General features: G+C 46.6%; 1 protein-coding gene across 1 annotated transcript in view; it reads left to right on the top strand.

The window, feature by feature from the left end:
• The first annotated feature begins 799 nt into the window (after window positions 1-799).
• LOC115389709 (adenylate cyclase 9) overlaps window positions 800-12,531 on the top strand; it is a 40,466-nt gene continuing 28,734 nt past the window's right edge. Inside the window, exon 1 of the mRNA XM_030093234.1 lies at window positions 800-3,315. Coding sequence (XP_029949094.1) covers window positions 1,416-3,315 — 1,900 coding nt within the window. The 5' untranslated portion in view covers window positions 800-1,415. The remainder of the gene's footprint in view (window positions 3,316-12,531) is intronic.

The following is a 12,531-nucleotide window of genomic DNA, read 5'->3' as shown; positions in this document are numbered from 1 at the left end:
AATTCGGGCCAGCGGATGGTATTTTCTGCCATTCTTTTTTCTGATCATGCGTCTCTGAATAGCACATACCCCTCCCCGAGCCCCTCTTTGGAAAGCGGAGGGGGAATAAACGGTGGAGATCCGGAGAGGGAGTTCAGGAAAGGACGGGGCTGGATCCGTGGGAATAGGCCTGCCTGTCAGGCCTCTCATGATCCGGGTCTGGGACTGGACAGGGATCCCGAATAACTCACTCTGGAATATTTGCAGAAAGGCACGCCGGAATAAAGATGGAAGGAGAACGTGTGGGGGACAGAAAAGGCAAATCCTTAGCGCGCTGAGCCATGCAGGAGTGGATGTTGTGGAAGGTAAAGCTGCCTTAATTAAAACTACCTTATTTTGTACTTAATTGAATTGACAGTCTACATGGCTACATTTGAATTTTAATGTGAGACGTGAACACAAACAGGGCTGAATAAAAATCGCCTTTCTGAATTATTATTATTATTATTATTATTATTATTATTGTTATCACTTTTCATCCTTAATAATGAGAGGATTCATCACTTCCACACAGTTGAGTCGGAGCAGCAGAGCTTCCAGTGGAGGCTCCTCTGTGGGCGTTGTGGACAGACTACAGGGAGTGTAGATGGTCCGTTTGTCGCGCGTGTTGTGGAGATAAGAGGAACAGTAACTTTTGCTGCCGCTCGTGCGCAACGCCAACTGTTGACAGCCTCATATTTGTATTTTTTTCATAATGATGAAACGCTGGACTTGAAGGCTGTTTTTTTTTTTTTTTTTAATGGAAGAAATAAGAGAAAGCTTGGCATTTCTCTCTTGACGGTATCTAACTTTTCGATAAGAAACATCGCGCACGTCCAGTGGAGGTAATTTCCAGTCATGTAACGTCAGGACCGACTTGATGAAGGCGTAAAATTCCCGTTGCATCACCGACCAGTCCCTTTTCCGAGAAGGATGTTCGGTTCGGGAGGCAGAAAGAGTGATGACAGTGTTTTTACCGCAGCTGGGGAGAAAGCCGGGCTCGGACCCAGAGCCTCTTTGGAGAAGCGTACATGTAATGTGAGCACTGACGCAAACCCGGGCTCGGATAATGGACTGCTCAAGGAACTGGAACGGTGCGTCTTGTGTGAGTGAGCGTGCAGGCTGCTGCGTGCGTAGGAAATACGTCTGTGCCGTGCTCACCATTCATGCAGTGTGATTATTCCTGCGAACACCTTTGCTCTCTGCACCCTCCCTGTCTGCCTGTGTCGCCGCTCCATCACCGCCGCCACCCCCCCCCCTCCTCCTCTGCGTGCCACATGTGCACGCGCGCGGCGCCCACGCACCGTGTCTAATTGCCTGAGCGCCTTCTGAAGACACCATTAATATTTAACACCTCTCTCTCGCACCCCCTCGTCTTCCCCGTCACTCCAGTCAATATGGCCACTCTACAGCATCACCGGCAGCTTCTCATGCACGGCACGGAAGTGAGCTGCGACTCCAGCGGGGACGGCACCGTGACCGTGCGGATTACCAACAGTGCGCCACACGTGCATCAACATGAGCCCCAGAGGGCTGCCAACAGTGGAGCTGGAGGAGGAGGAGGAGGAGGAAGCTGTGGGGCTGTGAATAAAGTGAACCCTAACCTCCACAAATACAGCATCTCCTCCAGCTGCAGCTCGGCTGACTCCAGACCAGCTGTGACCTCCTCCTCCAGGGCGCACAGGAAGGCACCGCCGCTGTTCGAGCGCTCCGCCGCGCAGTGCTGGGACCCCAAGTTCGACTCCTCCATCCTGGAGGAGGCGTGCCAGGAGCGGTGCTTCCCTCAGACGCAGCGGCGGTTCCGTTACGTGCTCTTCTACCTGGCGGTGGCGGCCGCGCTCTGGGGGATTTACTTTGGGGTCAACAGCGACCGCTGCAGCCCGCTGACCTTCATCGCCCCCACGGCTGCGTTTTTGGTCTTGTTAGGGTTACTCTTCTTCTTCACCTTCACTCAGCCGTACACTTGGCTGTACAACCAAACCTCTCTGTTCCTGATTGCAGTCACCTTCGCCATCACGTTGGCCCCACAGATACAAACCGCCGGCTACGCCGAGCTGGAGTGGACCGGTGGCGGGAACGCTTCGTATCTCTCACTGGACAAAGTGGCACCACCCCCGGTCCCTTGCATCTCCCCCGTTGGCACGTTTTCCCTGTGCATGGAGGTTCTCCTGCTGCTGTACAGCGTGCTTCACGTCCGCCTGTACGCCTCTGTGATGCTGGGATTCCTATATTCCATATTATTCGAGGCGCTGGGATGGCTACCGCTGCTCCAAAAGAGTTCTGACACCACTGGACCGGCGTCGGGGGTGGTGGGCGTAGGTTCGGACTGGGACGGGGACACGCTCCGCTGGCTGGGTCCGTCCAAAGCTCTGCTCCACCTGTGTGCCCACGTCATCGGCATCCACCTGTTCATCATGTCGGAGGTGCGCTCGCGCAGCACTTTCCTCAAAGTGGGCCAGGCCATCATGCACGGGAAAGACTTGGAGGTGGAGAAGGCTTTGAAAGAGCGCATGATCCACTCGGTCATGCCGCGGCGCGTCGCGGACGAGCTGATGAAGCAAGGCGACGACGAGGGCGTTGGGGAAAACTCTGGAAAGCGATATTCCTCGGGCGCCTGCTCCGCCTCGGCTATTTCAGTCGGAGGAGGAAGTGGCGGGGCTTTGCAATCCCAAAGTGTCACGGGCCCCAAGAATAACCCGCACAACAATCACAAGCGCAAAAAGACCTCAATCCCCCGCGGTCAGATCATATTCAGGCCGTTCAACATGAAGCGCATGGAGCCCGTCAGCATCCTCTTCGCAGACATTGTGGGCTTCACCAAAATGTCGGCCAATAAGTCTGCGCCGGCCCTGGTGGGCCTTCTCAACGACCTGTTCGGACGCTTCGACCGACTCTGTGAGCTGACCTGCTGCGAGAAGATCAGCACTCTGGGAGACTGCTACTACTGCGTGGCCGGCTGCCCGGAGCCCCGGCCGGACCACGCCTACTGCTGCGTGGAGATGGGCCTGGGCATGATCCAGGCCATCGAGCAGTTCTGCCACGAGACGTGCGAGACGGTCAGCATGCGGGTCGGGGTCCATACGGGCACCGTCCTCTGCGGGATTCTGGGAATCAAGCGCTTCAAGTTCGACGTGTGGTCGAACGACGTCAACCTGGCCAACCTGATGGAGCAGCTGGGCGTGGCGGGCAAAGTCCACCTGTCGGAAGCCACGGCTCGATTCCTGGACGAGCGCTACCAGAGGGAGGACGGACGGGTGGCCGAGAGGGCCGGGCAGAGCGTGATGGAGAAACTGAAGGGTGAGTGGCTGTTTACTGTTGTCTTAACTGATGTTGCAGGAGTCCATTGCAATAGAACCCGTCTTGTGGAAATTTAAAGCAGTCGGACAGAAACCACAGAGTTTATAGTCAAAGGTCATTGAGGTTGTGATTGCATACTGAGGACTCGGCCTGGGTTAGAGGGTTAGAGGGGCGGATTTACCAACAGAAGCTAAAATTATGTAACAGTGAGTGGCAGGACCTATTCCTAATAATTCACAACCTGACAAGACAACAAATGCAGTCCTCTATACTGGGTCACCAGGCCAGAGTGGGGTCACGGCATGTCGAGGCAGCACTGAAATATGTCACCTGACCGGTTTCCCAGTTACCAACAGACATCAGACTACAAAGCTCAAATCTGAGCACCAAGAAGAAATACTTGCTGTGGTTTACATCAATGTGGCATTCCCATTTAATACCTTATAATTAATATATATATATATCTACTACCTGCAGAGCTGTTTACCAGACATATATTCTTTAATATATCTGACACAGGCAGCATTAGGTGCTTTCATTTGACTAGTTGATGCTTTTCCAGGACATCTTCCCTACAGGAAACAAAACTGTAACTATGGCACTTGTGATTTTGTGGGAATTTGTATTATTTATGAATGTGTTATTTTGGAGCAGCACTCTACAGATTTATCTTGGATACCAGAGGCTTGTGTCATGGAGATTAGAGCCTTTAATCTTCAAATACAACAAACGGGATTTGAAACGCTGGCTACAGACAAACGCTGAAAAAAAAAAAAAAAAACGGTGCCATAACAAATATTAATGCATACTTACAGTTCAGTTACTTATCCTCTGAGTATATGTTTGTGGCATAAAAGGCTCAGATGTTTGATAACAGTTGTTTTTGATGCAGAGATCAACCCGCTGCTGAGCTTTATTCAGTTTTCACCATGAGAAACGTCTGTCTAATCTACCGTTAATGAAATTGCTGGTTGTCCTTAGTTACTTTTAATCATCGCAGTGTTTGGCTCATTTATCTGTCGGTGGTCGTGTGTTGTTGTTGTTGAGGTTGAGGTTGGCATCGTGAGCCGCAGATATCGGAGGACTGACTGGTTTTGGCGCTCTGTGGTGATATTTCTACAGGATATAACAGGTGTTTGTCGTATTGCACAAAGACTGCTCAGATTACACGGCCATCAAACGCCGAGTGAAGAAGTACGGATGGAGATCGAACCTGCATGTGTGCAAACTGATCAGCATTTACAAGATATTGAGCGCGTCCATCCGTCTTCTGAGCCACTTTATCTAATACAGGGTGACAAATTATCAACGCTACGCCTGCACTGCACCAAATTAATATTTAGCAAATTCTCAATGAGGTAAATCACTGGACCTTATCAAGATTGCACATTTACTCAGAAGCCAGAGCACCGGCGGTGTTCATAGATGACACACAAGATAACGTGGTTATTCTTAGATACTGATGTCAGTCGTTAGCGACGGTAGCCTCTGTCAGTGAAGGCACCACATCCAACATTCACACTTAAACTTGCGCCCAAGTTTCTGAAAGTGCAGCAGCTAATAAACTTTTAAGAGCGCATCGATCACACGTTCTGCTGCAGCTTTTAGTTTGTCTTCAGTTGCAGGAGAATTTTTTTTTTTTTTAAACTATCATAGCTCTGCATGGACTTAAAAGGCATACACAGCGGGACATTTCGTTTTGTGCAAGGAGGGTAACCGATCACTCGGCTATTTATCAGGTAAAAATAAACATTTTGATGGTTTCAGCCTTTCATGTGCCAAGTTTCAGTCGCTCCTCTCCGCCGCCGGTCAGAATAATTCGGTCCTCTCGACGAGACATCACATGCAGCTAAATAAGAAAATGGACCTGTTCCATACGTTTGGCGTCCTTTACCCTTTATAGGACACAAATTACTGAACACATGGAAGAATATTAAAGCATTTAAACACCATTTTATGGTGTGTTTATGTAGCCGAACCTGTTGTGAAGTGAGAAAAAAAAATCAAACATTTTCCATTATTTCTAAGTGAGAGGCTTCCTTAACATGACTGGATCCTCCACCTACCATTTTCTATGTTCTAATTACAAGATTCATATATAAAATTACCCAAATTATATTTGGATTTTGTTACTGCCATGATCATGCTATAATTAGTTTTAGAAGTCGAGTTGAAGTTACAGAATATGATCTCTTGCTTGATAAAGGATTAACAATGTAATTGTGCCAACATGTTGAATAGTCACTGGAGATATATTTACTTGTAAATATCAGCGCACACTCACACACACACACACACAGGGAGTGTGTCTCTATACTTTGTGGAAAGCAGCATCAATGGAACTAATCTCTTCAGCAGGGGATTCCTCGTGGGCCGTCTAATCTTAGGTCGCTTGTGAAAAGAGACTGTCTGTTCTATTGTCAGGCCTTGTGTCAGAGTGTATTCACACTTGGCTCTAAATGGTGCCATCACACTCTATTTCCAGACCGGCGAGCGGTGACAGAGTAGGATATTGACATGCGGCTTTTGTTGGGGGAAGAGAAAGGGAGTGAAAGGCGCCGAGCTCCCCGCTGCTGCACGGAGACACAGTTTTCAGCTCAGGGAAGTGAGACGACGTGCACCGTTTGCCTCTGTGGCACAGAAAGAGAGAGAGAGAGAGAGAGAGAGAGAAAGGAGTGAACATGGCTGAATTCACAAGAAGAAAGGACATGAGAGTCAACAACAACAGGAAAAAATGTAGCATGTCGTAAAAAAGATGCATGTAGTCTTATATTATTCAGGCTGGTTCGGCCATTGGTGCTAACATAACTTTCTGCTGCATTTCTGTTGTTTGTCAGTAGCTACAGATCATAGCAGCATTTTGGTGACTTGCCAGTATTGTGTTTTCTTATTTTTTGCATCATTAACACCTGTCAGAGGATGCCAGCTCAACTTATCTTGGTCAATTTTCCCACCGCGGCCTCACGTCAACGCTTTCTGACACCGCACACACTCACTTTAACGGTGAAATGCAAACTTAAAATGGCCTTTTGTGTTTTCTGTTTGCATGCATTTCAGTTCAAACTCGGTAACAAAGGTGTTTACGTCGTCAGCTGTGTGCTGTGTGTGACAGGAAGGCGCACAGTGGGTAATAATCTCTGGCACATTTAATCTCAGAGCGCTGGAAAGCCGGGGTTTTATAAGTCATTGTGCTGGTTTGCTGCGTGTAACCAGTCCTCTTTCAGGCTGCCACTGCTGTCACAAGTGACAGACATTTATTTGTAACTCTGTGCTTTCCTTCGTGTCCCTCTTTAAGTCTTCCATGACAAGCACATCTCTCCCACTGCTTTTGCTCGTCCTCACTGTGTGATCGCATTCATTGCCTCGGCCGCCCACCTGTCACACAGCAACACACAGACATGTGGTCCGTTGTGTAACACTCGGTGCCGTCTGTAGTCCGAGCTTAGCTGTGAATCCCCTCAACAGACTGGATGAGTCTGGCCGGTCTGATGAGCCACTTTCTTGCATTTGCAAATGATCAGATGATCAGCGTTTACGTAATGATGAACTCAGGAGCCGTGTCAGAAACTCACTGTGTCACAGACGGTGAGGGACGAAGCATCTGGAAACAGGTCTGTCAAAAACGTGCATTTAGTCAAAAAAGAGATTATAAAAGATATCATTGTCACACCATCAGTAATTGTTGATATTACTTTCAGAATGAATGAAAATGTGAAACTGGCTCTGATGCAGGATGGGTTCATACAACAACTATAACAGTTAGATTTGCTGGATTGAGTATGTTCACATTTTGTTATAAATGGAAATGATGACTAAGTTTTGCTGACAAATTTGGTATATATGTAAAAATATATATTTTCTTCTTGTAAAAGAAATATAAATTAAATTCATTCATTTCCACATATTAGCATTCATTCCATTTCAGTTCAGTTTAGAAAAGATGTATAGATTGGAAGACAAATAACATCAGTTGATGACTGTTGAAAGAAGTGTTTTGTCAAGTGACAATTTTTTTTTTTGAATTTCAAAATTCTTTAAAATAACATTTGAACTGGAGAATTTGTGCAAACTTCTGAAATGTTCACATGTCGGAACTACCAAGATGATGCAAAAAAGCTGAAAAAGTCAAAAGGTTTGTGTCATTAGGTTTTTCCCATTTCTTTTAAATTCTTTTATATTTCTAAGCAGTGATTCAGTCCTTTTCTTAGTCCACATTTTTCAGGTGTCTGGGGTCAAATGTTGCACACACATGCGTTTGCTTGTCAGTGCGGTGAATCTTTGTGTTGCTTGTGTGTTTTGTGGCACCGGTCGCTCCTGGTCCGGCTGCATGGCGGCTGGTGTCTCCTCTGTCCTCTAATCCGGCGCTGCCGGGTCTCTTTTAGCTTCCGGCACACAGACAGACTCATGTTTCACTGCAGGTGGTGAGGACGGCATTTTCCTCTCCCGGATTCTTCTTTAGCTGGTCTCCATATCCTCCCGTTATCTTCTTTGCAAACGCTGTATTTCATTAACACTGCTAGTTGCTGAGTTTTCACTTGTGTGTGTGTGTGTGTGTGTGTGTGTGTGTGTGTGTGTGTGTGTGTGTGTGTGTGTGTGGGGAATTGGCCTGTTTCGACTTCGCATGCAAGCGTGTTACATGTCTGCAAGACTCAAGGTTTGGACCTTGAACTGCTCTCATGGTATCATGGCGTCGCTCCGGCACCTTTTCAGCTCCAATCTGTGTCATCTGAGGAAGATCCGTGCACGTGGCGCGTTCGTGCACGCACTTGCACACGTGCGAGGCGCGTGCACACGTCTGCGTTTCCCTCTGCGTCTTTGTACGTCTACGCTGGTGTGTACAAACAAGTCCGTCCTACCCCCGCAGTGAGCTGCGGTGGGAAGTCCGTGGCCTCAGGCTGGTTAGTCTGTGTTAAATCAAACATGTCACCTAAATATGCCGTTGCAAATGGCAGATCCTTAACCATAACCAGGCCGGGCTGAGTGTGTCTGTAGGCTTAGCTATTCTCCACTCTGCGTTTGGCTCCCGCCACTCTGCTTTCTTTAGGTAAAAGGGAAGAACTCATTTCTTTTTTCTTTTTTTTTTTTTTTTTCCCAAACATCATCAGTGTTTTTCAGATCTTACAAATTTGCCTCATCATTGGTGTTTTATGAAAGTGCATGATGGATGCTTTCTTACATACTTGCACCAAGGGTTGTGGTGTAGGTCCACACAAGTGGAGCGTGGGCCTCTGTCCTGTTTAAAATTTCATGTGGACAAGCTGATAAACAGTTTTCCAAGAGTAAAATTCAGTTGATGTGCTTTCGACAATGCAAAGATCATTTTGTCAGGTCTCCACGTCCCAATTCCTCTCAGTTTAAAGGCACGCTTAAGTTTAAAGTGCACCAGAAAATGAAAGATACTGTTTTTTCCAGTATTTATCTTGTGTTTATGCACTAGTTGAAGATCTTGTTTTTGTTTTTTTCCCCAACGAAGCAGAGTCAGATCTTTGATCCGTCGCCTGACTGATTCAGCGTCCAATAGAAATGCAAAGTTTGCAGTGTTTCCTTTGCAACAATGGCAGTGCTGGGCTCAGATAACTGACGATTGGCTTTTCACTGGGCATTTTAAAGCCCCATGTTACTCCAGCTACTCCCCACAATCCATCCTGTGTCAAAGGCTTATTGTTCATTTTTCTTAAGCATTCCAAATAACTGTCTTTTTTTTTTTTTTAATAGAATTTCCACATGAAATTGTCAACTTTTCTTTTCCTGTAACGTCGGATAATTTTGTGATGATTCATCCTGCACTCTAGGGTGTTTCTTGTTTCTTCAGCCAATAGAAATGCAGCAAAGAAACGTGTGTGTGCGTGAATCAAACCACACATTTATGATGAATGATGACCTTATAAGTTGGAAACAAGCAGTCACTCCAACTGCACGAGTGAGGCGGCGACCTCGGCCGTGATCAGGTTCGACGCGTCTCGATAGATTCAACGTGACTTTAGTCAACAAGAAGAAAGAGGAGTCTATGCAGATAGCTCTGCTTGCCTGGCGTTACATCACTCCCCTGCATCTGCAGATGACAAAAGCCTTTCAGTTCTGGGTAACACTCTTGATCCTTTTGAAAATCTGTAGAACAAACAGGCTCAAAAACACATCATAATTTCCTGCTAGTTGCCCAATGGTGGACAAAGGATGGTTTCACAAATGTCAGATTTAGTTGGATTAAAGCAAATCCTAATGCAATTGCTGTTGGTGTGTGTCTCTCTGTGAGTATGCGGCCCGTTTGTGGAGGCATGAACGAAGCCATTAAAACCGAAACGCACACTCAACAAGCAGGTTGGGTCCACTTTTAGGAAATCTCTGGTGTATTTATACACACACACACACACACACACACACACACACACACACACACACACACACACACACACACACACACACAAAGAGAACAAGGAGGAGGAGCCGGAGACCAGAAGCACCGCCGCCTTGCAGCAGATGATCCTTGTTAGTGTTGGTTTGTGCAGTGGCGGGGCGCTTGCTGATTTTCTGAGTGCTTTATACATAATATAAGATAAACTAGCAGCGCCTTGTGCATTACTGTGTGTCAAACCAAGCCCAACACTGTGCTGCTAATTCCTGCAGCTGGTGATAATGACTTTAGTTTACATCTTTTGGTTACATGTTAAACTTAACCCTAACAGTGTGAGCACAGAGCTACATTTTTAAGAAACTATACCAGGGAACCAAACCACAAGTGTGAACCTTTCCTGAGGGTCAGATTTCATGGTGAGCCAGTTTATTTGATGTTGTCCACACAGTGCCAGTGACTGCAGTCATTTCAGGGAACTGAAAATAGTCAGTTCAAGTCATTCTAGCAGCAGATTTAGAAAACCAACCAATTCAGAGTGGATCACTCTCAAAGGAGAGGAAGAAAAACTTGTGTTTAAGAGTGATGAGCGTTCAGTAGAACCAGACGTGATGTTTGGTGGCGTTCCACGCTAAACAGACTCATACAATCGTGTACAGCGCTGTTGGAGCGGGAAATGTCAAACAGATGAAAACAAAGATTCCCAGACTTATTTTGGTACCTTTAAAGGTTGTATTGAGGGCGTCGTGGAGGGTTTTCACCACTGCTGATCCTGCATTCATTGTCACATACATCATACAGTTTCAATTTGTTTCTGCTTCTGTTTGTCTGTGTTGAGAAACTGAGGTCCTCTTTATGAAAGATTGATCTGCTGCAAATGTTTTTCTGATTTTTGCTTCAGACACATGTGAAGACGTTTTGATAGCAGTTGCCTCTCGTTAGAGTTTCAATTAGTTGACAGTGCAAGTGTCACTCTGTGCCGTCCACCATTGTTTACTGTTGTTGATCTGCTTGCACATATGCAGAAAAACTGCCCTTCATTCTGGAAACAGCGCCTAGTAAAAAAAAACATCCAAGTTTGACTTTCTTACGACTTTCTTACTTAATAACTTTGCTGTGTAACCGGGGGGGGGGGGGGGGGGGGGGGGGGGGGGAGTGGGGAAGACAAAAGACTGTCAGTGTGAAATTAAACAAGATTAACATGTATGATGTTGTTCTCTTTTCAAGTTAGTACCAAACATGACGACGGCTGGTTGAGTATTTTCCACATCAGCCTGTAGCTCCATATAAGTTAAGTAGGTTAAGCTGGGATAAAGCACATTTTAGTTTATGCGGCCCAATCTCATCTGGAGTGAAATAAGCGTCATAATAACCTTTAAATGTAAACTTTGCTCTGGTGTGACGCGAATCCAATGAGGAAAAAAAATGTACATATTTTCACAAAACCAAACAACTGTTCCCAAAATTCACTACAATCTTAACATAACGCTAATTTCAATGAACCCTTGTGGTGCAAAAAATACAGTGAAATTTTTCAAAAAGCTTCTCCTGCAGCGGTTGCATCATGCATGTTTTTACAAGCTCGCCCCGGCGGCTCGGCTTTGAGGATAATGTGATCCCAGCGAGGCAGCTCTCTCTCACAGCAGCATCACCGATGTCTCAGCCCGGGTCTCTGCATTGTGTGGCGTCCCCACAAATGGTGGATCAGGTTGGACTGGAGACCCTCGTGGGCCGGTTTTGGTCCACGGGCCTTATGTTTGACACCCCCGGATTGAGGTCTATTATCCAGAAAGGAGCTTGATTCTGCCTTGTTGTCTCAGTCTCCTGTGACAACGGCGTTTCTGCACAAAGGGTTTTTTTTTTTTTTTGTGGTTAATTGCAAAAATTCCTCACTGGCATCTTTGATTGATACCGTCCATTTAACCATTTAGGCCAATTCCATCCATCAACTATCGCTGTCTTTCTACATAATCTGACACAAATCACAGAAAGAAATGAAGTGATTAACTTTATGGTCTGAAATTTGTCAAATTGACCACACTTGTTTCTGTTTCTGATGCTATTTCCCCGTTTCGGTTCAGTTCGTATTAGAGAACCTGTGAAGACGAGGAGGCAGAGACAGACCGACAGCAGTGTGTTTGCTCTCTTTCTGTGCCGCATGGTAATTACGTCTCTTCCTCAAATCCTGGGCTTCCAGCGCGAGCTGCCGTGCTGCACCGACTTGTTAAGCAAAGCGTGTGTGTTTGTATATTTTATAATAAAGATAAGACAACCAGGAAGTAAAACACAATGACTGATCCAAGTCTCTGTGCCTTAGATACACACTGACACACGTGTAGTGTCAACACACAGATTTGTGACTGAGTGGCGATCATAGACTGCAGGCGCTGATTTAAAGCTTTTAGCCGTGTCTCTGTGCAGCGATCTGTCACTTCGCTCTTTTTTTTTCTCTTCTTGTTTCTGCTTTGAAATACCACACACACACACACTACTTTATGTGCAACCTATTTGTTGCAGACAGCTTATCTTTTTGTGTGCGTGTTCAATCTATGTTTGTGTGAGGCAGATGCATTTTATACAGTTGCGAGCTGATGCCCATCAAGCATAGAGGCCGATCCGGGATCCGCAGATCCCGCCGCAGCCACTGCAGATCAGCTCTTCGCAGTGTGGCAGGGATGTCAACGGTCTCCGCTGTCGGCGGAGTCTGTTCTCCTCCCAGAGGGTGTCGGTTCTCTCCTCCGCTGTTCTGACGACGTCCTGGGTGGTGGTCCGCCAATCGGAGCGGTCGGAGGGGTTGAAGCCTCCAGCCTTTAGGTCTCGCTTGCAGACATGCTTGAACCTGAGAGCCGGGCGTCCCTTTGACCTGC

Source organism: Salarias fasciatus, chromosome 6, assembly GCF_902148845.1.
Source record: "Salarias fasciatus chromosome 6, fSalaFa1.1, whole genome shotgun sequence".
Taxonomy (NCBI): domain Eukaryota; kingdom Metazoa; phylum Chordata; class Actinopteri; order Blenniiformes; family Blenniidae; genus Salarias; species Salarias fasciatus.
The sequence above is the reverse complement of the archived record's forward strand: the minus strand, read 5'-3'. Positions and strand labels throughout refer to the sequence as shown.